Raw genomic sequence first — 21924 nt, 5'->3', positions numbered from 1 at the left:
AAAAAAAAAAAAAAAAACACCAAGAAATATACAACAGCAACAACAAAACCAACAGCAAAAATCTCTACAAAAGTGCAAACAAATGAAAAAGCAAAAATGCCTAAACAGAGCATAAGGAGACAAAAAGTTGCCAGGTGGTGGTGGCACGGGCCTTTGATCTCAGTACTTCAGAGGCAGAGCAGGCAGATTTATGAGTTCGAGGTTGCATAAAACCAAGACAAAACAAAACAAAACAAAAACAACTACAAAAACTCTACCAAAATACTGTTGAATATGTTTTGTGTTGACCAGCTACTCCTGGGCATGTGTCTTGTCCTGAAGTCCATTGACAGGCTGTTGGCGAGAACTGAGTTTCTCTTTGCCAGTGGGTTATCAACTACAAATAACTTCTTGTGTAGAGCCTGTGTCTACTTCAGCCTGAGTGCTGAAGACGGTCTGGAGTGAACCTCTTGAGGGTGTGTGTGTGTTTGTGTGTGTGTGCTGCTGCAGTATCAGTGGGTTCATGTGCCTCACTTCACCAGTCTTTTTAAGGGTCTTTTTTTTTCCATATTTGAAATTAATTGTGCAGTTTTCCTTGGTAGTCCTATTCATACAATGTAAATATTTTCATGCTATTTGTTTAGTGTCCTTTCAACTTTGTTTTATTTATTCTAGATTCAAGCCTCATACATAGGAGGCAAATGTTCTACCACTGAAATACCCTGATGGGTTTTGTGTTTTGTTTTGTTTTTGAGACAGGGTTTCCTTGTGTAGCCCTGGCTGAAACTCACTGTATTGATCAGACTATCATTGAACTCAGAGACCTGCCTGCTTCTGCCTACCAAGTGCTGGGATTAAAGGCATGTACCACCACTGCCCTGCTTCCCTCTTTTATTTTTTATTATTTATTTATTTATTTACTTATTTATTTTTGAGACAGGGTTTCTCTGTTTAGCCCTGGCTGTCCTGGAACTCATTCTGTAGACCAGGCTGGCCTCGAACTCAGAAATCCACTTGTCTTAGCCTCCAAAGTGCTGGGAATAAAGGCATGCTCCACCACTGCCTGGCTCCCTCTTTTATTTTTAATGAAAAAAAAAATTATGTCAGGTGGTAGTGGTAGTGGTGCCCGCCTTTAATCCCAGCATTCACAGGCAGAAGCAGAGAGGCAGAGAGGCAGAGGGGCACAGGCAGAGAGAGAGAAAGAGGCAGAGGCACAGAGAAGCAGAGGCAGGTGGATCTGTGAGTTCAAGTCTACATATAAAGTTCCAGGACAGCCAGGGCTACACAGAAAAAACCTGTCTCAGAAAAAAAAACAAAACCAAAAAACCCAGAAGTGTGTGTGTGAGTGTGTGTGTGTGTGTTTGTGTGTGATGTATGCATACGTGTGGGGTACAATTACCATGGCTTGTGTGTAATGAGAAGACAATTTAGTAGTCTCTACTTCCACTTTGATCTAGGCTTCAGGGATTGAAGCAAAGATGCAGCAAAAGCCTTTACCTCAGCCGTTCCTAACCTCCCTCCTGCTGGGACACTTTAATATAGTTCCTATGCTGTGGTGACCCCAACCATAACATTATTTTTTGTTGCTACTTCATAACTGTAATTTTACTACTGTTATGAATTGTAATGTAAATATCTGATGTGCACATGGTCTTAGGTGAATCTGTGAAAGGATCATTCAGCACCTTCTCAAAGGGGTTGCAACCCATAGGTTGGAACCACTGCTTTACCTGCTGAGTCCTGAGCCATCTTGACAACTCTGCTTTATTTATTTATTTTTTTTTTAAAAAAACTCTCTCTCTCTTACTTTAAAGTTTAGAGAAACAATAGGTTTTTTTTTATTTGAAGTGTTACAAAGTTACCTGGAGGCTTTTGTTACCTACCATCTTTGGATAGAATTTGGATGGCGGAAAGGCTTCCTTGGGAAGGATGTCTCTTAGAGGTGGGGAGCTGAGACTTGTACCTACCAGTCCATTGGCTTTCAAGTGAGCTTTTTGGTTTTTCTTCAAAGCATGCTGTGCTCTGAAGGTTTTTTTGCTTTTAAGAGAGTTAGAAGTTTAATCTTCTTTTCTAAAAATTGTGATAAAGCACCCATAGATTTTTTTTTACTCTTGTAACCATTTTTAATTGTACAATTTAGACTGGCCATGGCAGTGTACACCTTTAATTTTAGTACTTGTTAGGAGGATCATAAATAGATAAGTGATTAAGTGTGCATTTATATTGTATATTGTAGTAGAGCCATCAGAACTCTATCCTCTAGAACTTTCTCGTTATTTACAAAGTCACTTTTATTCTAAGTAACTTAACCTTTCTGTATTATATGCCTTTATATTTCTGATGTGATTGAGTTCCTACATATAAAGCCACATAAGAAGCAGTGCTGGCATGTGACAGTAATTCAGTGTGTCACAGCTACTTCTTACCAAGGAGATAGTGAAATAGACTAAGGGAGATGGGAGGGAGGGAATGGCAAGCAGTGCAATAGGAAATGAGGAAGACTTCCCTGCCAGTTGTGCTTGGTCCTTTTTGTTTCTTGTTTATTTAAAAAAAAAAAGTGGGGGTAAGCTGGAAAAATGCAAAATTAGTTTAGAAAGGATTTGAAAGAACACTATTAGTACAAATATCTCTAACACAGATATTTTAATTTTGTTTTATAGGATTTGAACTTTTCGAAGAGCTGCCAACACCCAAGTTCAGCTTTGGAGGTAGATCTGGAAACACTGTAGCAGCTTTGGTTTTTCAAAAAAGGGAGACTTCCTTGGACAAAATCAGTTAGCTTTCTAGAAGAAACTGCAAAGCAAACTTGATACAGAAGAAGCAAGTACAAATAGTGCTTAGTAAGTACCCAGGCTTAGTAAGAGCAAATACTGCTTAGTAAGTACTCAGGCTACACAGACTGAATATGAATAATGGCTTGATGGGAAGCCACAAGCATGGGAATCAGTATTTAGATATCAACTAAGAATAATTTAAGATTTTCTTTTGTATTTGAAATATAAATATTTTTATTGTGATATATGACAGTTTTCTATAGTTGTTAATCAGTTGAGAACTTCAAAGCAGTAAATGAATTTATAGAAAGCATTTGGTTTTGGTTTTTGTGCTTTGATATAGTTGAATATGGCTATTTATGAAGACTTGAGCAAACTGTTTCAAGGCCAGAATAGTGAAGCTTTTTTTATGCATTAATAGAATATGATGTATGATAAACAATGCCATTTTGGGTTTATAGCTGGTAGAGCTCCATGATTGTCATATGTATTAAGCAAAATCAGAGAAATTGATTAAATACATTTATTTATTTAATTAGAGATAATGTCTCACTATGAGTCCCATTTGGCCTAGAATTCACAGAGGTCCACCTGCCTCCACCTCCTTAGTGCTGAGACTAAAGATATATAAAATATGTATATACATAATATTATGCATATGAAATAATATAATGGTGTTATGTATTAGTTTATGTATAGGAGAGGTGCAGCTGAGAGAGAAGACACTTTTGCTAGGTCAAATAGTACCAGATGGAGCCAAGATTGGGTCTGACTGACTCTAGAACCTTTCTTCTAACAGTCTACCTCCCAGGTGCCAAATCTCTGTTTTATAGCACCTGTAAGCCAAGGTTACATACACAGTTCAGGTGGGCCCTTAACCTCTAGGCGCTCTATAACCCTTTGTCATTGTTGATCACTAACTGGCTAGTCCACGCTGGACTTTGAAAACACCTGAGTCTTATGATATCCATTATTATTCCTTATCAACTATTGATTTTGAAAGACTTTCCTTTAGCAAGAACTGAATTTTAAGTAAGGTATGACACATTGTAATTCTAGCACTCAGGAGGGTGAAGTAGGAGGTGGAACTGTGGTGTGGTGTGGGGTAGAAGCTGGAGGAAATTGCCATGTAAACATGCAGACCAGAGTTCAGATCCCTAGTACCTCTGTAAAATGCTGTGTGTAGCAATATGCACTTAGAGTCTCAATGCTCATGAGGCAGAGACAGGATTCCTTGAAGCTTGATGGTCAGGCAGTCTAGTTTTGAATCAATTGGCTCCAGGTTCACTCAGATATCCTGTCACAAAAAATAAAGTTGAAAACAATTGAGAAAGATACCTGAAGACCTCTGGCTTCTATACACAAATGCACACACACACACACACACCCTTGCACAGTGTGCACACGTGCGAGCATGCACACCCAGAAGAAAAGTGAAACTGAATTTTGTCATTCATCTTTCTGTGGAAGGAGGTTGTCAGTTTTATGAATTTTCAGGCATGTAGAGGCAAAGGTTCTCTATCTGGAGAATGTTTATATATTACTTTGAAAAGATAAACTATATCTTATATAAATATCTAATATTTAGTAAAACTGTATTTGGGACAGTATTTTAGTATTGGAATCTTAAATTAAGGTTTTTTTGGGTTTTTTTTGTTTTTTTTTTAAATTTTATAACTTTTGGGGAAATGGAGAGATAGCTCAGCAGTCAAGAGCACTTGCTGGTCCTGCAAGAGGACCTGAATGTGGTTCACATCATCTTCTGTCACTCTCGTTTGTAGGGGCCCAGTACCCTCTCTTCTTGCCTCTTTGACACCAGACTGGCATCTAGTACACAGACATGCATGTAAGAAAAATACCTGCATACATAAAGTAAAGATAAATCATTAAGTTTTATGACTTTTGATGATTTTCAGCTTTTTGGGCCTGTTGGTTCTCAAAACAAACTTTTTTTTTTTTTAATGGTAAATACTTTTTTAGTAGCTAGCCTAGTCTAGCATTATACAGTTTTCTGTTTTGAGGAATAGAGGAAGACAAACTTAGATCAGCATGACTATTAAGGTTACCTCTTGTTTTTGATCTGGAGATAATTACATGGAAATTTGAGCATTATTTTGAGCAAAAATAGTGAACTTGGAATAGCTTTTATTTTAATATGCAAAAAATGAGAAATTACATTAAAATATATACAATTTAAGCTTTTCAGAAAATTGTGCTTTCTGGCACACAGGATCTTTTTAGAGTGTATGAACACATACATGCAAGTGCATAGGTACACAGAGGGAGGCCAAAGGAAGACTTCTAGTATCTTTCTGTTATTTCTAGAGACAGGATCTCTCTGCTTAGTCCTGCCTATCTTGTAACTCACTATGTAGACACAGAGATTCAAACCCAGGGATCTGCCTGCCTCGGCCTCCCTGATCAGCTGCGGCAGCACATCCAGCCCAAATAAGCTAAGTACTCTTAGAGTATGACTGTCAGTTTCAAGTGTGACTAAGCACCAGCCCAACAAATCACTTTCTGTATGAGCCGGCTTGGGATATGTCTTGAAGTTGATTCCGTCCCTCCTATATGGGGCATGTTTGTTCCTTTTGCAAAGGCAGAAGCTTTTCCTGAATCCATTGTGGAGCTGTTGATAAGGTTTAAAACAAAACAAAACAAAAACAAACAAAAAAACCTTGTCATTTCTTCTCAGCACTTTAATCTTTCTAGAAGGCAACTCTTTAAGGATTGAAATCAGAACAAATTCATCTGAAAATGCTAACAAGAAATTAGTATTACCAAACAGCTAAAATCCTGGTTATTCAATATCCCTAAGTTAATGAAATAAACTATAAATACTTTAAGGCTTAATATTGTTAACTCTTAAAATATGTGGGTGCATGAATGAAATGATGCAGTTACAAAAAAAGCACATGATGTAATGATGACTGTGCTCTGTAGCTGAGAAACTGGGATTGTAATTTATTTTAATCAAAAGTCGTTTTGAGGAAACTTGTTTGAAATGCAAACGAGAACTGAGGCTTTTCCTGGTGATGCTGCTGCAGCACAACAGGTGGTGTCTGTGGGAAGCACAGGTCTACAGGGAGCCTGCGGAACCTGGAATGTTAGGAGTTCACCATCACACCAGGTCAAACCTATGCAATTTCATTTTATCGATTTTGTGTGTGTGTGTATTAATGTGTCAGACTTTTTCTCTGTCTAGTAGCCCACATTGAAAATAAGTGACAAATATGAATAATCAATTTGTCTCTAGGGGAGAGAACTGAGTTTTGACTTTCTGGTTTTCCCTCTGTGAACTAGGATCAATCTGCTGCAGAAACTGCTCAGCTTTCAAGGCAAGAGATCAAATGTCTTGTGTTGCACAGTAGTAACCACTCCAGCTAATTGTAGGGGGTATGGATGGCCTCTGAAAGGAGTCTTGTCCAGTATATTTTACTGGAAGAAGACTGCTACAACCTAGAGCTTGATTGTGGGAAACAAGGAACATGGAAGACATACCAGGGGGACAGTTAGAAAATCCTTATCATTTCTTTTGGTTAGAAAGGAAACAGAGATGTTCTTACATGAAGGGAGAATTCAGGAACATGTCTTATTAACAGTTAGTAGAAGAAAATTAATGCTAATTTATTCTTCATACACACCATGCAATTTGTTAGAAAGTAAAGGAATAGTTTGATATTCTTTGGTCAATTGATGGATTCCTATGTTAGGGCCATAGAAATGAAATTCAACATTAAGCAGACAAATACCCAAGCCCACGGGCTACATAAATGCTGAATAAAACCAGCTCTACAATGAAACTCTGAAAAGCACCGGGTACCAAGCCTAATGAATGACTGAATATGACCTTAGCACAATCCCTGGAGTGTTGTTGAAAGATCATTCATTTCCAGCTTACATGTCAAGATGGGCTCTAGTAACCAGGAGAGAAAGAGTGCTTGAATGGGTACTTACCAAGTTTTAAAAATCTTTATAACACAGTGAGTTAGACTAATCATTAAAAAGGCTTCTCTAGTGGAATTTCAAGCTATAACTGTATGGACTTGTAGCTTAGGCCCAGGGAAGCCAAACTAAAAAGATCGGAATAATTCCTAAGACATGAATATATCAGTATTCTGCTTTTGTGCAGTAGGACTTCAAAAACAGGGATATATGAGCTAGCAGAATGAACTTTTGTTATGCTGATACTGTTGTGAGAAAGACTGAACACCAAGAAATCCATTGTATCTTAAACTGTTTATAAATTACTGCCTGGCTTTCTAGAGCAAGCCATAACTCTGCCCGCCTGCTCACCCCGCCCCCCAATCTACAGTTTTTATTTTTTAGAGGAAACTATTTTCTCGTTTTCTTGAAGAAATGGCACATTTCAAAAAACAACTTTTAATTTACTATTTGTGTGTCAGTAAAAATATGCCATTTTGGGGAGGGAGTGCCCATGTAGGTCAAAAGAAGAGTGTTCAGTCCCTGGAACTGGAGTTGCAGGCAGTTGTGAGCTTGGAACAAATCTCTGGAAGAGCTGCAAGTGCTCTTAACTGCTGAGCCACTCTTCCAGCCCCTGTGTTATATTTTACATGTTAATATTTTTTACATGTTGTTATTACTGTATCAGTAAATGATAAATATTTCAGTGATTGATCTTTATTTTGTATGGTGTCTGGAAGCTCCTTTTTAAAAGAGAGACTAATATCTCCATTTCCCCAAAGCCATAAGCATTGACACATAATTCAGCAATTATATATACTAGATAATATCAGGGTAGCTTAGAAAGAAATATGTAATACTCCAGTTGACTAGGGGTCTTCCCTGATGCACTGTGGATGAAGTAGATTGTTGTCAGGGACAGTAGCACAGTAGAAACTGGGTTGCTTCCTGCTGTTTCCCTTCTTGATATTTTAGAAAGGAAAGACTCATGAGGAAGAGGCTAAATGTAGATGAGTGTGGGTGCTTCAAGCTTGGATTTGCTTCCTAACCCCCTTGCTAATATGAAAATGTCAGGCCTTTGTTCCCATCTAATTTTAGTATATCCTGACTGAAAAAAAAATATTAGGATGATTTCCAACCATGGAACTCAGAGAGGCAGGACACAGGGAGGAAGAGTGGAGGAAAGAGCAGTTTATATTGCATATCCGCCTGCCTTCTGTGACAGCAGCTAGCCCTTAGTCTGTTCATTTGCTGAGGAAATAAATTTAGATACATTGAAGCAAGGGTTTCCTTCTGTGTCTTCTATAGAAGCCTCATTGGAATTTGAATGGGGGAAATTATAGAATGGTATTTAATAGACTATCTTGTCTGAGTTAGAGAGTCATGCACAAGCTTTGGTAGGAATCTAGAGTTGTGAGGGATAACTCACATCTTGTGTGATTTATAAATGGAACATCTTTGGGTTTTAGTGAGCCTGCTTTTATGCTGTTAAGTGAGTGATAGTAATAATCCTTATTGTTGAGAAGATTAGAATAAAACACAGTTTTGATGTGTTTATCTGCTGGTAGACCACAGCAGGGTTAGAAGGAAAGCTCTTGATTCTATGGAGGTCAAATAATCGATAATTATTGGGTCAAATAATTGATAATATAATTTGCTTAGGATGTAAAATAAAGTCCTACCTAGACTTACAGTTGTGCCAGTTATTACGGTTATTGTTTATTTTAGAAATAATTAACTAGATTAAACCAAAAGACCAAACTCCAAGTATCTTACCTCACTTTGAACTAAGCTGTCTTTCCAAAGGTTTGGTCATTTAGTGAGGCTCCCATGGTATGCTTCTATGGTAAAGATGCTACACAAGCAGAAGAAATCATTTTGATAATTCTGTTTGATTAATGACTTACAACAAATGAAATAAGTTATTTTTGAACTTGAAATTTAGTTGGCTTGTCTTGGTTCCTTTCATTGAATAATTGCAGGTTGTTAAGTGGACTTATTGGTAGAATTCTTATCTGGCATGTTTAAGGTCCTGGATTGTTTATTTGGTACATGTACATATATGTATGTATATACATGTTGGTGTGGATGTGCTGTGGCAAGTGTGTGGAGGTCAGGATAACTTCTAGGAGTCAGTTCTGTTTCAAATACCATGTGGGCCCAGAGATCAAACTCAGCTTATCAGGGTTGATGTCAGGAACCTAAGTTTCTTCCTACCCTTGTAGCTCACCATAATACTATAAACTGTGCGGCATAAAGCTGCAGGAATTTTCTTTCTCAGAGTTCTGGAAGCTGGAATTCCAAGACGAAGGTAGGATATCATGATCACTATTGTTTTTTACGTTTATTTATTTATTATGTATGTGATGAAGTCAGAAAGAACTTGTAAGCTTAGTTCTTTCCTTCTACCATGTGGGTCTCCAAGATTGGATTCAGATTATCAGGCTTGGTAGCAGGCACCTTTGCTCACTGTCCATCACCATGTTTTATTTTGTCCCCAAGTATGTTTTATTTTGTAGCCTTGTTCTTTAGCTTTTAAGTGGCTGCCATTTGCGTGTTCACATGATCTCTGTGTGTGCTGGGGAAGGGAGGGCAAAAGAGAACCCACAGAGACTTCAGGGGCCTCTGTGAGGGCACCGGTCCCGTGACCTTTCCCAACCTGTTTATTTCATAAAGACCTCAGCTACAAGTACTATTGCATTGGGGCTTAGGGCTTTAATGTATGAGGAAGGAACCAGCAAAAATCCCTGAAAATTAAGATTTAATGAACAAAGCCTAAAAAATAGGTTTCTGATATACATGAGGATATTATACACTCCATTTGCTAAATGTCAGCTGTTGGGTAATTTGATGACTCTTTAACTAAGGTATCTGTATATTAAAAAGGTATATGTGTACTTGTAATAAAATATTTGAAGTAAATGAGTATTTTTTTAATCTGTGCTTAGTGACTGTTTCTGATATGTGTTTGATTATTCAGTTTGTATTCATTTGGCCATAGAGATGACTTGACCAGTAAACCAAGAATTTACATCTTTTGGTTAGTCTGTTTCACTCTTACTTGTAGAAAGATAAGAATAAAAGAAGATAAGGTCAAATGAACATCCTGATAGTCTAAGGAATCTTCCTCTGATTCTTCTGTGCTCCAAATACATGCAACAGAACACTCCCAGCTGACCCACTTTGTTACCCTAAGGCTTTGAGATGCTTCTCTTGTGCATCGCAGAGACTGCTTGAGTCTAATTGGTGGGTCTGTGCTTTTGTGCCCTTGCCTTGGCAGCCTGTCAGTTTGCCCTGTAACTGCTTATCCTGTTGATGAAAGAGGGTTTCTTTTTTGTTCTGTTTTGCCATTTTGTTTTGGTGGTGCTGTGGCATAAACTCTAGGGCCGTGGGCATGTGAGACAAGCACTCTGCCACTGAGCCCCATCTCAGCTCAGAAACTGAACTTTGTTAAAGGCATTAGCAGATGACCTAACAGAATACTTGTTAAGACTGCTTTACTTTCTGTTTTTGAAGCAAGTTGATAGATGGAGAGAGAATCAGGTGTGGACCCTTACCCAACAGGGCTGTGAATATTGCAGAGATATATGGCATGTACCTTAGTGCCAAATAAATACTTCCCTTCAAGAACCCTCTTCTCTGTTGGAGCTAATAGGTGAATTGTTCAAGCTAATATATTCAGTTCCATGGAAAGGTGTTTGTATTGTAGGAGTGATTAAACAAGTGTTACGGAGTAAGAGAGAGAGCGCATCTGGAACAGGTGGGCCTTTCAAAACATCTTTAAAAATCACTCTGTATAGTGCCTTCCTTAGTCTAACTTGGACTCGTGCTGAAGCACCTTTTTACTTTAGTAAAGGAATGAAGAATAGATGCCACAACACTGGAGTTTCAGATGATTTCCTATGTCTCAGAGTGTGTGGAAGAACACCTTTCAGATTGAGAGCATAGTCTTTTAAGTAGTAATAAATGGTAATAAATGTAGATGTGGTAGTGAAAATGTTACAATGTATTTGAATTGAAAACAAATGGGCATGATTATATTGCACTTTTCTTCATTAGATCTGAGTCAAGGCATGGTTCCAAAATATATCAAACAAGGACACAAGATCATGCAACAGTGACTTAGTAGCCCTGGGTCTAATGAGAATAGAGTTGGACTTGGACTTTACTGGTTAGTTAAGAATCAGTAGACTGGCATGTCATAGCTAGCTTCTAGTATGTATTATCTAGGTTTGATTTCTTTGATTTGAGTCACATTTCTTTCTTTTCCTGCTGTAAGTTAACTGCCATTTATATTATTTGATGTTGAGTAACAGTAGTTTATCCAATTTGTTCTTAGTTTATACTAGAGTTGACAATCGAGTGTATGGAAGTGTAGTGAACCACTTGTTTATGCTAGTCTAGAAAACCTTCTCATTGATGGTTAAGTGACTATTTTCAGAGTGCGTGACTGTCGAACTGTTAGACCCTAGCCCTGATGCTTTTACTCCTTGATCCCAGGAAATTTCAGAACTTTTTTGTCATCCTTCCCTCAGCCCTCCAGAATCTTACTATGTATTTCTGACTGCTTAGAAATCACTATGTAGATTAGACTGGCCTCAAGCTCAACTGAGATTCTTCTGCCTCTGCCTTCCTAGTTCTGGGATTACAGGCCTGTGCAGTAAATTGTAGTTTTTGTTGCTTTTGAACCTTTATTTATTTCCTGAGCCTCACTGTAGTCCTGGCTGCATCATTCTTCATGTAGTAGAATTATAGGTAATTGCTACCATGCCCAAAAGTATTTCTTCCATTTAAAAGACATTTTGATAAAGTCTGAGATCTCTTTAGAACAAACTGATCAAGATGGTTTAACAAAGCAATGATTGACTAACCTAGCTTTTAGCAAGTTTTGACAATTTTTATTCTTTTGTCCCTCACTTATAAATTAATTCTTTAAAATAGGAAGAATACCTCATTCATATCAGGTATTCCCCCCACTCCTGATACTGGGAATTGATCCTATGACTTCATGTATGCTGGTCAAGCACCTCCGAAGCTAATCCCATCCAGCAGCTATAGCTATCCTTTGTGTTTCAGGTATGGTGATACTATAGCTGCAGGAGAACTCATACAAAACTGGCAGGGAAGAAAAACAAAGAACCAGGTATGAATTGAAATAAAATACCTTACCTTTTAGATACAACTGTTGACAAGCTGCTGAAGAGAGTGAAGAGACTCACAAGATCACAAGCCAGGCCAGTTTTCCAGCTCCTCCTGGTAGACCCAGAGATAGCATTTCCCCCTTGATATTTTAAATCCAAAGAATTCAAGATTTGGATTGTACATTTAAGCTCTGTGAACTCATGAACTATACCTGGTTCTTTTCTAGTGAAAGGAAAATGTCCTTTGTGGGGGAAATAGGAAGGATCACAGTAGTTTTTAGCATATCAGTAAGGGTGAATTAAAAACAAGTTTGCTTTGAGGTGCAGTCACTTGTATAGTAGATATTCAACAGAGAAAAATAGTTTGGGTTTGTATTACAAATACTAAATGAATTTTAAAAAATCAGAAAAGGCTTTAAGTTGTTTTTTTACTTAAAATCAGAATGTGAGTATAGTTCAGGAAGTACAGTTGAAATGTTTTCTAAATTAAGCATAGGACAACATGAAAATACTGTGCCTTGCTTGTTTTTAGCTGTGTTTTTGTTGTAGGAACAGGTAAACTGATATAGATGGCTAGTTGTGTGTAGTGACACTAATATCTACTTCAGTTGCCATCATCACAAATACATCAGAGGTGTGCTTTTGTTAATTATTTTTTACAATTATATACTTCCATGTGTGTGACTGTTTTGCTTTTATATGTGTGTATGTTGTACTGCATGTGTGCTTGGTGCCTGTAGAGGCCAGAAGAGGGCATCTTACCCTCTGGAACTGGAGTTAGTGGGCTAATGCTGGGTATTGAGCCTAGGTCCTTTGCAATAACAATAAGTGCTCTAAACTGCTGAGTAATCTCTCCAGTACCCCAGGTTTTGTTTTTTGAAGTTTAGTATTAGAATAGTAAGATTGGATTAGGCAGTTTTCTAGTAACTGAATGCCTTTATTACACTTTTTTCTTTTTATTTACTGTGAATAAGCTTTAATGCCTGCTTTTCATCCCTGTGCTTTCTTATAGCACATAATAATAGTCACTAGGAGCTTAAAAAAAAGTTACTACCAAATTGTTTGAGTTTTCAACTCTCGCTCTGTTCTTTTTAGCCTTTAGCTTGCCTTATCCAAAGGTCTTCCATCCAATGAGTTGCAAGCGTGACAGTTGCTGTGTTTTCAGCACCTGCCAACTTGGAAACCAGGGTTTGTGCTCAGGACATAGGCTTACAACCCACACTTCGTGGTACACAATGCCGCCCCAGCTGGCATGCTTTCATACCTCAATGGTGCTAGACATTCGGTTACAAAGCGGCACTGCTTCTCACGTGCAGATTTCCTCTCCAAGCTGCTTTCAACTCTTATTCTGTATCAAAGGAGTGAGCTTGGTATCATTAAATTCACTGCTGTGGTTATTTTTCAATGGAAATAAGTTTGGTTTATGTTTGAATAAAAAAAAATACATTTTCTTTTCTTTTAAGGATCAAAATGTTTCTAAATAGGCTAAAATATCCTGTGTTTTATATATCTAGCATGTATATGTTATAGCCCTAGATTTGGAACTCATTTTCATGGTCGATAAAAGCATAGGAAAGAACCAAAGGATTAATGTGTTATAACATATTTAATAGGTAGGGCTATTAGTTGTAATTCATTGTAGATGTGGGTAAAATTGCAGATTTTTTTTCTGAGTAAAATCTATATATGAAAATTGTCCCATGATGAGCTCAGAGTTTGGCCTCTAACCTTGACCACAAAGTTTATATACTTTCCAAAGAAGTATATTCTATCAACTTGCTTTCAGAAGCCAATCTCTTTGATAACATTTTAGGTGGATTTGGTGACATCCGACTTTCCATAATCTATTATAAGCAATTTTAAAAGGTTTTGCTTGAAAAAAAAAAGTCTTTTCAGATGTAGAAAGAACAGTGTGAAATGTGAGTGACTGGCTTTTAATACAACAGTGTGACAAAGAGGCGCTGTGGCTTTTAGAAGCTGAATGGAAGGGTTGGTACACAAGCATCTGCAGACTCTGTTAGCCCAGTATAACAACACATCTGACATTTGTTTAGTTCACTTTGTTAGTCTAAATGAATTCCTATGGTTATTCTCTTATAATTTTAGTGGAGTGCTCTTAGACATAGGTACAGATAGATGTAAAACTGACCATTTACTTACACCGACTCAAACCTCAAAGCTTAGCCCTTTGTTGTTTGAGCATCACATTGATCTGGTTCTAAAAGCATAGAAATAAAACACCCACTAACTGCTTTAGACACTCCTTAGTGCATATCAAAAGCAACCTTTACCCTCATCTCCACAGATGTGCTTAGGTGAACACTTCATTAGCTTGTTGATACAAGTTATAGTTGGTTACACCCTTTCTTAATAAAATACACCCTTATTGTCTCCTGTTGCTTAAGAGCTGTAAGCTTGGAATTGGGGAGCTGTAACAGTAATACTCAGTGAAGGATACATGATGCATACCGTACACACAAGCAGCCTTGTATTTGCTAGACTTCCTTTTGGGGGAAAGCCAAAAGAACCAGTATTGCTTTATCCCTGTGTCTCATATTGGTTTTAGAGTAAGAGACTAAGTAATCTCTGCATTTTATACTTTCCAGGGAGTTGCATGGTCCAAATAAGGTTAGTACTTATTGAAGATAGTGGCAGAGTTACAGGTGTTTGCTTTTTTAGATTCGTGGATTTATTTCTGAATTGGCCTGTGAATTTGTGTTTAGGTATCTGGTTGTAGTCTAAATCTGGTTCTGATTTGGTTGACCATTTAGGCACGAACAAAAAGTAGACAGTTGAGCTCCCCTATTTCTTCCCAGTTGCTGCTTACCTAATCTTAAATGCAGTTGACTGGGTTTGGGTCTGTTCTAAACTAAACAAAACTTTAGTACAGCAACCTAATGGACAGGACTTTTTATAATAAAGACCTATCACATTTAGCATTAAGAAACCAAGATGTGATGATATTTATGGAAGACTGGCATAAGCCTTAACCTGTGTGTCTTTTTAGTCTTGAAGATTCAGACTTAGACAACTCTTTTGGTTACCAGCTCCTTAAGCAGGAATTTTAGTCCCAGGCAAGGTCAAAAAAGACTAAGAACCAGAAAAACAGGCTATTTAGGGTTGAAACCGAGGTGCTAGAGCAGAGGAGCTCCCATAACCCCCATCTTTGGAATTTCATGAGACTAACATGGTTCTGAAAGCAACAAGAATAATGGCTGCAATAATTGTTTCCAGGCATAGGACCCCTGGCATCTTGATTTTTTTAAGTTGACCTGATGAACTAGTAATTGCAGGGATAAACGGAATGTTTGCCAGCAGGAGTCACTCTAGGCCTCCCAATAAAAAAGTTAAGTGCATTAAACTCTATTCTACAGTGCTTGGAGGCTAAGGTGGTAGTGGTGTGCTGTGATAAGGTGGCTCTTGGGAAGTGAATGTATTATAGTAGCCTCTGCTTCTCCCATGTGCCTTCCTTCTTTTGACAGAACATGTGGTTCTTATTCCTTTAAAAAAAAAAAAGGGCCCTTAGCACGTTTCTTAAAAGGAAGTCATGTATTATGGATATCAGCATCTTTGTAGTCTGTGTTAGCACACTTGGCCTTCTTAGAGTGATTTTTGATTATGTTCACATTGGCTCTCTGGGTGAACAGAGATTTCTTCCGATGAGCATCTTAATCTTATAGCAGAACCTCTGGAATGAGCTGCAGTTAGAGTGAAATATGTTAGCTCATGCCTTTCTGAAAAGAATAAGTCCAGTGTGGTGACAAACTGAAATATTTCAGCAATAACCATGAAATCTAATAGTTTTCCAAGTCCACACAGACTCAAAAAGTTAATTGTTCATTTATGTTTGATACTAGGATTGCAACATTGGATTAAAACCAATTAAATGTTCCTCGAAGCAACAGAAAAAGTTTCCTGATTTATGAATAGAACCATTCAAATGGTGCAGACACAATCCATGTAAAGTAATGAGGTGTTTTGTTTTTTTGGCAAAGGGGAACGCAAAACAGGCATAGGGACTTAAAGAAAAACAGAACTCTTAAAAAAACCTCTTTGGATAAGGTTAATAACACATCAGCAGGAAGGAGTGGTGGGAAATCTAGGACTTCATTTCACAAGGAACATTGTCCCCTCCCCCAGGTGAGCTGCACAATGAAAATACTCTGCTTATTCTATCAGGGTTACATTCCTGCACTTAAGTCAACATCCTAAGTTACAGAACTAAACATGCCCTGCCTCTGCTTAGCAACCGCAAATCCTTCCTTCCCCAGTTGCATGTATTTTAGATGTGGCATCTGAAGTACAAATTCCTCAAATTCGATTGCATCCAGAGTCAGGAACAGTGCTTTATTATCCTAAAGTGTGACCGCTTCAGGGCCCCCCCCACCCCCACCCTCTTTGCGGTCTTGTTGGCCACAGATGCCTTTAAACTGCGAAGCCAAACCCGGAAGCTGGCCATATGAAGCTCACGAGGCCTGAGTTTCAATCCTGATTTGTGCGGTGCTACTTCCCTGGGCCGGGGCTCCAGGCGTGAGGGGTTCGGGGTGCGGGCTCACTGGACACCCGGCAGCCCTGACGGAGGCGTGCCGTGACCCACCCCCCGACTCCCCGCCCACCGGCGGCTGCGCGCACTGCACCTCGTAGCGGCACGCCGGGCGCCCGGGCTGCGACGCCGCCCGCACAGCGCCACCGAGTTCACGCAGCCGCGGTCGGGCGGCCCAGCGGCAGCGGCGGGCACTGGCGGCCTGGAGAGGTCGGTTAAAGGGACGAGTTGCAAACAGTTCAGGAAGTGACAAGTCGATTTCCTCCTCCCCGGGAGTCGCTCGGTACAAAGCGCTCGGCGCAGGCACGAGAGCGTGCGCACGGCGGACGCGGGCGGGCAGCCCGGACGACTTGGCGAGCGCTAGCAGTGACGGCCCGCGTCCGGCGCGCACAGTAAGCGACCCGGCCGGGCAACCGCGCCAGGGGGCTGGTCCGGAGCGGGGTCCGTGCGAGCTCCCCGGCGGCGGCGGGGGAAGCTGGGCTCGCGTGCGCTTCGCTCACTCTTTCCTTCCTTAATGCTGCTGGCTTTCTTTCTCCCTGTCTCCTTGTTATGCGGCGGATCGGGTGGTTTCTGCCGGCGCAGACTCTTGCACGCCCTGGTGCAGGCGTGAGACTTGTCAGCCCGCTGGCGGGGGAAGAGCAAACCTAAAGCTGCTGAAAAGTCTGCGCTCTGCGGGCCCGGCGGACGGCCGCGGAGACGGCTGCGTCCCGGGTAGCCTTCTCCTTTGAGGCTTCAACTTGAAGCCCTGGCTTGTGGCAGCAGCGAAGGCTCTGAACCCGAAGTTCCGCATCGCTTTCGGACAACTCTTTTGTTCACGGAAGTTTACACCCGCCACCCCTGGGATGCGGGCGAGCAGAGACGACTCCAAGGCTGTCCGACTGACCCGCGCGGTGTCGATGGGGGTGAGACGGCGCTCTGCCTAGGGAGGGGAAGCAGGCGGCGTGGCCGCGGTCAGGGCTTGAGGAGTGGGGGTCGCCTGTGCCGGCGTGGTTTTTGCACATGGCGAAGAGGGCCGTCCGTCACAGGATACTAGCCTAGTCACATTTTTTTTCCTTTCTGCCAATCTTTGATTTGCGAACCGGTGGGAGTCAGGTTCCCAGCTAGGGGTTTCTCTTGGTGGAACCCGGACGAAAGAGACTTGGAAACCCAGAATTCGAAAAGGGTGGTTTGAGTTGACTCAAGTGTTTTCTCGACATCGCCCCCCCCCCCGCCCTCCCACACATACACAAGCTCCTCTCCCCCCACCCCCAGACTAGGGGAACAGTGCTTGGGGGTGAGTGGGACAAGGGCCAAGAATTGCGTGGGCAGGCTTGTTCTGGACCCTCGCCCTCGGACGCCCCCAGATGCCAGGCTTGCTCCTTCTGACCGCCGGGTTCATTAACACGTACTGTATTTAGTACCATGGCGAACAAAGAAAAGCTCTTTGCAGCATTTGGTGAATGGGATTCTGCCTCCTATAGGCCACACTCTTGAGTTTTCCATACGGTAGAATCAGGACTCTGGTGTTGGGAAAGTGGCCCCCATCGTGGGTTGCATTCAGGTCCTGGCCCCATTTGTGCCGCCGCTGCCGCCTCGGTACTTGTCTCGCAGGAGTTGGTGCAGATGGAGTTAGGCTGGTGGTGGTCCAACAGGAACAAATGTTTGTTGAATTATTGGACCGTGGAGAAAAGGGACTGTTTTCTGTTGACTGCTTCAAGAGTTGGAATGACATTGTTTATTGGCTCAGGAAGCCAGGCAAATGTCTTGTGCTCCTTCAACATATTAGCAGACCTCCAAATGACATGCTAGCATATGTGTTCCCAGCAGTCTCCACGCCTGGAAGGGGGAATCCCTCCTTGCTGAATCCTGGACTCCCGTTTTGAATGATGTGACTTGATTTGAGGCCCCGGGGAAAGAATGGAGTCTGCCCACCGGTGAAACTCACCATCCTGACTGGGCCAAGTTTTGGTTTCATTTTAATTTGTCCACTTGCAGGGACTTATCTCAGTTACAGTTCTGACGGTGAGTTGAAGGTCTGTAGATTCCCCCTCCCCCCCTTTGCTGTGCACTAGATTAGCAGAAAACTTGTTCCAGGTGATAGGCCCCTTTTAGTGGAAGAAGGTTTGAGTCATTAGGTTAGTAACTGTAGTTGTAGACCCTGGGGTGTGCTAATCCAGTTTCTGGATGCTGTGGTAGTCAAGAAACCTAAGAGGCTTGGGGAATGCCTGCGGTTTTCTCCCAAATGTCCACATAGGGAGCAAGATGCTCTTGAGACCAGTTCAAAATAGCTCTGCTCAAGGACTTGCTTAACCCCCACTCCCCACCCAGAAGATTGTGATGTGCGTTCATTTTAACACCAAAGCAAGTATTCTGGAAAAGCTGGCTGTGTCATTGCTGCGATATGAACTTTAAGGTTGTTGAAAGCAGGATAGGCTCACTATTCTGATTGATAATGATTCTAATCAGCGTCTCCCCTCTATTTCCAGTGTAATAGGTATGTTATGGAAAGAGTTTCAGACAGATACTTCAGGGCCTTCACAGAGGAGTCACTCAACTGACATTTTACAGGAAGCCCTTCCTGGGTACTCACCTGCTCCTTCCCTCCCCCCTCCCCCCTCCATGCCTCCTCCTTTCTTTCCTTCTCTCTCTCCCCTAATGGTCCCCTCTCTCCCCTAATGGTCCCCTCTCTCCCTCCCTCTCTTCCTCTGTCCTTCTCATTTTCTTTTTTTCTTGCCCCTTGTTAGACAGTATCCCCTAGCATCCCCATCCTGTAGTTCTGTAGTAGCTGGTTTGTTTTTAAGTGAGTTCCTTGAGCTGGTGCTTGACCCATGATGGGAGCTCAGCGAATGCTAGCTCTCCGCCTCCTTCAGGAGGGAGCTGTGTTTAAATACTGTCAGCAGGGGACGCTGTAGAGCAACCTGGTGCCCGAAGAGCTCTTTAAAATGCACACCCTTCTCAACCAATCCTCTTCAGCTGGCACTGAGGGTTGAGGGCTGGGTCCTCTGTCCCAGCTGATGTGTCTGTCATTCAGGCATGAGTCTTTATAGGGTTAAATTATGCACAATCTGGAAAACTTGTTTGTGCCCATAAGGAGGGAAAAAAACCCTGAAATAAACACTCAGGTCAGCACAGCCTCCACCACTGTGCACACCTCTCTGATGTGTAATAAAAGAAACCTGCAGGCAAAATTTGTTATGTAATATGCTGATAGTAGTACAAGTTTTGGTTTTAGATGGAAACCAGATGTGGACAGACTCTGTTTAATTGATCCTGAGATGAGGGGAGGGGGTGTTAATAGATTAAGTAGTTCTGCAAACCCCAAAGGTGGTTTGTTTTTTGTTTTAACTTCTGGGGATAGCCCCAGTCTCAGGGCTTTCTCAAGGTTCTTGCCTCTCTGCCTTTGCTTTACTGCAGCTGTCCTTTTTGTCAGACTCCTCCTCTCTCGAAAGAACCGGTTTGTTGCCAACACGAAGCACATGGCTGGGTCTGGCTGGGCTCAGCGCCGCTTAGCTCTGCTGGGCTCCGTTCCTCCTCTTCTCTCTTCGTCCAGCTGCTGTCCTGCCCTCCACGCTGTGAAACAGAGAATGGCCGAGGGACTTGGGTGCTGCCAGAAATGCTGAGTGCTCTCCTTCTTAAACATTGTCCCAGAGGAGCTGTGTTCACACTTGTACAATGAATACCTTTTCCCAAAACTCGTGCACTTAGTTTCCTCTGATTAATTTGTTTGTTTCCTGCCTAACTTTATGAAGGTTTTTTTTTTCTCTATACACTCCAATCACCTTTATTATTCTCCAGGGTTGGGGACTGCTTAGTAATAGCTGACCCCATTAACAGTAGCTTCATTGCTTGCTGGGATTGTGAACTTTGGAAACAAACCCAGAGGCTTAGATATGCTGATGTGCCCTGAGACTTGCTTAGAAAATTTTTGTTTTAGTACAGTTTACATTAACATGATTAATGACCATGCCACTGAAAAGTCTATATTCAAAAGCAGTTTCCATTCCCTAGGGTTCTTCATACGGTGAAGTAATTTTCTTTGCCAAACAACATTGTTTTAAAGGTAACTGGGTTGGCTTAATGCAGACAGACCTCTAGTGCACATGGTTTTGCATGAAGGTTTGGCCTTTGTACATTTGAGGTTATGGTTTTGATGCTGTCTGTCTTAATCTTAAGGAACCTGGGTCAGAGGGAATCTGTATTCTCGGCTATGAAAGTGCTCTGAGGTTCTGAGCAGAAATTATCGCTTTGCGAATAAAATGGGAGAGATTTGGCTTCAGGATGTTTTGGAGGGGGTGCTGGGAGTCTGGAGCCAAGGACAAAAGTTGTCTCCCTACCCCTAAGTGAATGGAGACACTTGAGCTTTTTTGAAAAAGAAAAAAAAAATAGAGATGTCCTTGGTTGTCCTCCCCCCACTTTCCCCATGGTCGTCGTTAAATGCCAATTGATTGAGAGGGAAAGTGCTGCTGGGTGGGTCTGCAAGCAGCCTTGGGAGCCCGAGAAAATAAAAACACATTCGAAGGACTCGGCAAGATTTTGCATTTCAAAGGGTCTACCTTGTAGACTTTCACATCACGTCAGGGGTTACAGAGAAGTGTGACAGGCACCCCCACTCTTTTAACCAGTCTCTCTCTCCTGCTGTGGGGGCTGGAGGGGAAGCTGCCTTTTGCTTGGGGGATGGGAGCAGTGTGGCCTGATCTTGCTAGGACATCATGGAAAGAGAGCAAACCTTGGAGTCATTGGTGAGTCCCTAGGGGGCTTTTTTCCAATGTAGCACTCTCAGGCGGGTGACAGCAAGTCGTGTTGGTAAACAGCCTGTTTGACCCCAGGACAGGGTGGCAGCCGACATTTGATTCTTCCTCTCGCTCTTTCCCTTCTTGCACTATACAAAGAATCGGATTCTTTCCCAGTGCTAGTATAATGCTGTCCCCAAGGCTGTAGCCCAGTAGAAGCAGGCTGGCGTGAGACTCTCAACAGGACCCACAGGGTGTGGGAGGCACTCTGAGCCCTGCCTCCTTGAGCACAGCCAGCCCTCACTTCCACAGAGGAAACTGAGGCTCTGAGAAACCAGATACCTGGCCAAGGCCACACACAGCTGGAAGGCAGAGAAGCCAGTAGCAGCTGCTGAGTCTGGCTGGCTGAAAAGCCTGCTTTCCCCTCCACCCTGCTATCAGTCTTGAGTGTCACAAGCTAGAGGCATTAGGTTCTGTTTTATCTCACAGCATAAATTTTGTTTAGTCTTGTTAGCACAACAGCAAACCTTAACATTTTTAACTGCCCGTTTCTCCGAGCTTCTCCCTGTCCTGTGCCATCCCATTTTTTTTTTCTTTAATTGAACTCTTGAATTCTATCTTCTGCTGGCCCAGAGGCAGGGCCTTAGCTGGGGAGACTGAGATGTTTTGCTCGAATTTTCAAAAGACAGATTCACAAGAAAATGTAATTATCCCCAGCGACCTTCTGGGGGAAGCAGGAAGTAAATTTGGCAGCTCCAGCCTCCCCGTTTATTCAGGTTCCATTTTTTCCACTCAAGAGATTGTTAAAAGGGTTTTCAAAGGCGTGTGGGCTTTTTTTTTTTTTTTTTTTTTTT

General features: G+C 41.5%; 2 protein-coding genes across 5 annotated transcripts in view; both read left to right on the top strand.

Moving 5' to 3' along the window:
- The window catches only part of Eef1akmt2 (EEF1A lysine methyltransferase 2), a 79632-nt gene that overhangs the window by 26538 nt on the left and 31170 nt on the right, over positions 1-21924 (top strand). For 2 of the 4 annotated variants that reach the window (XM_031388601.1, XM_031388602.1), the window contains one exon: positions 2640-4088. In XM_031388601.1, coding sequence (XP_031244461.1) covers positions 2640-2758 — 119 coding nt within the window. In that variant the 3' untranslated portion in view covers positions 2759-4088. Of the gene's footprint in view, positions 1-2639; positions 4089-21924 lie in introns of those variants that run through there. The other 2 variants (XR_004123391.1, XM_031388603.1) reach the window with 2 other exon arrangements.
- The window catches only part of Fam53b (family with sequence similarity 53 member B), a 103854-nt gene continuing 98693 nt past the window's right edge, over positions 16764-21924 (top strand). The window contains exon 1 of the mRNA XM_031388599.1: positions 16764-17263. The gene's annotated coding sequence lies outside the window, so the exon portion shown is untranslated. The remainder of the gene's footprint in view (positions 17264-21924) is intronic.

The sequence above is a fragment of the Mastomys coucha genome, unplaced genomic scaffold (assembly GCF_008632895.1).
Source record: "Mastomys coucha isolate ucsf_1 unplaced genomic scaffold, UCSF_Mcou_1 pScaffold21, whole genome shotgun sequence".
In the NCBI taxonomy this organism is placed as follows: domain Eukaryota; kingdom Metazoa; phylum Chordata; class Mammalia; order Rodentia; family Muridae; genus Mastomys; species Mastomys coucha.
Note: the sequence above shows the minus strand (reverse complement) of the source record. Positions and strands in the feature narration are given on the sequence as shown.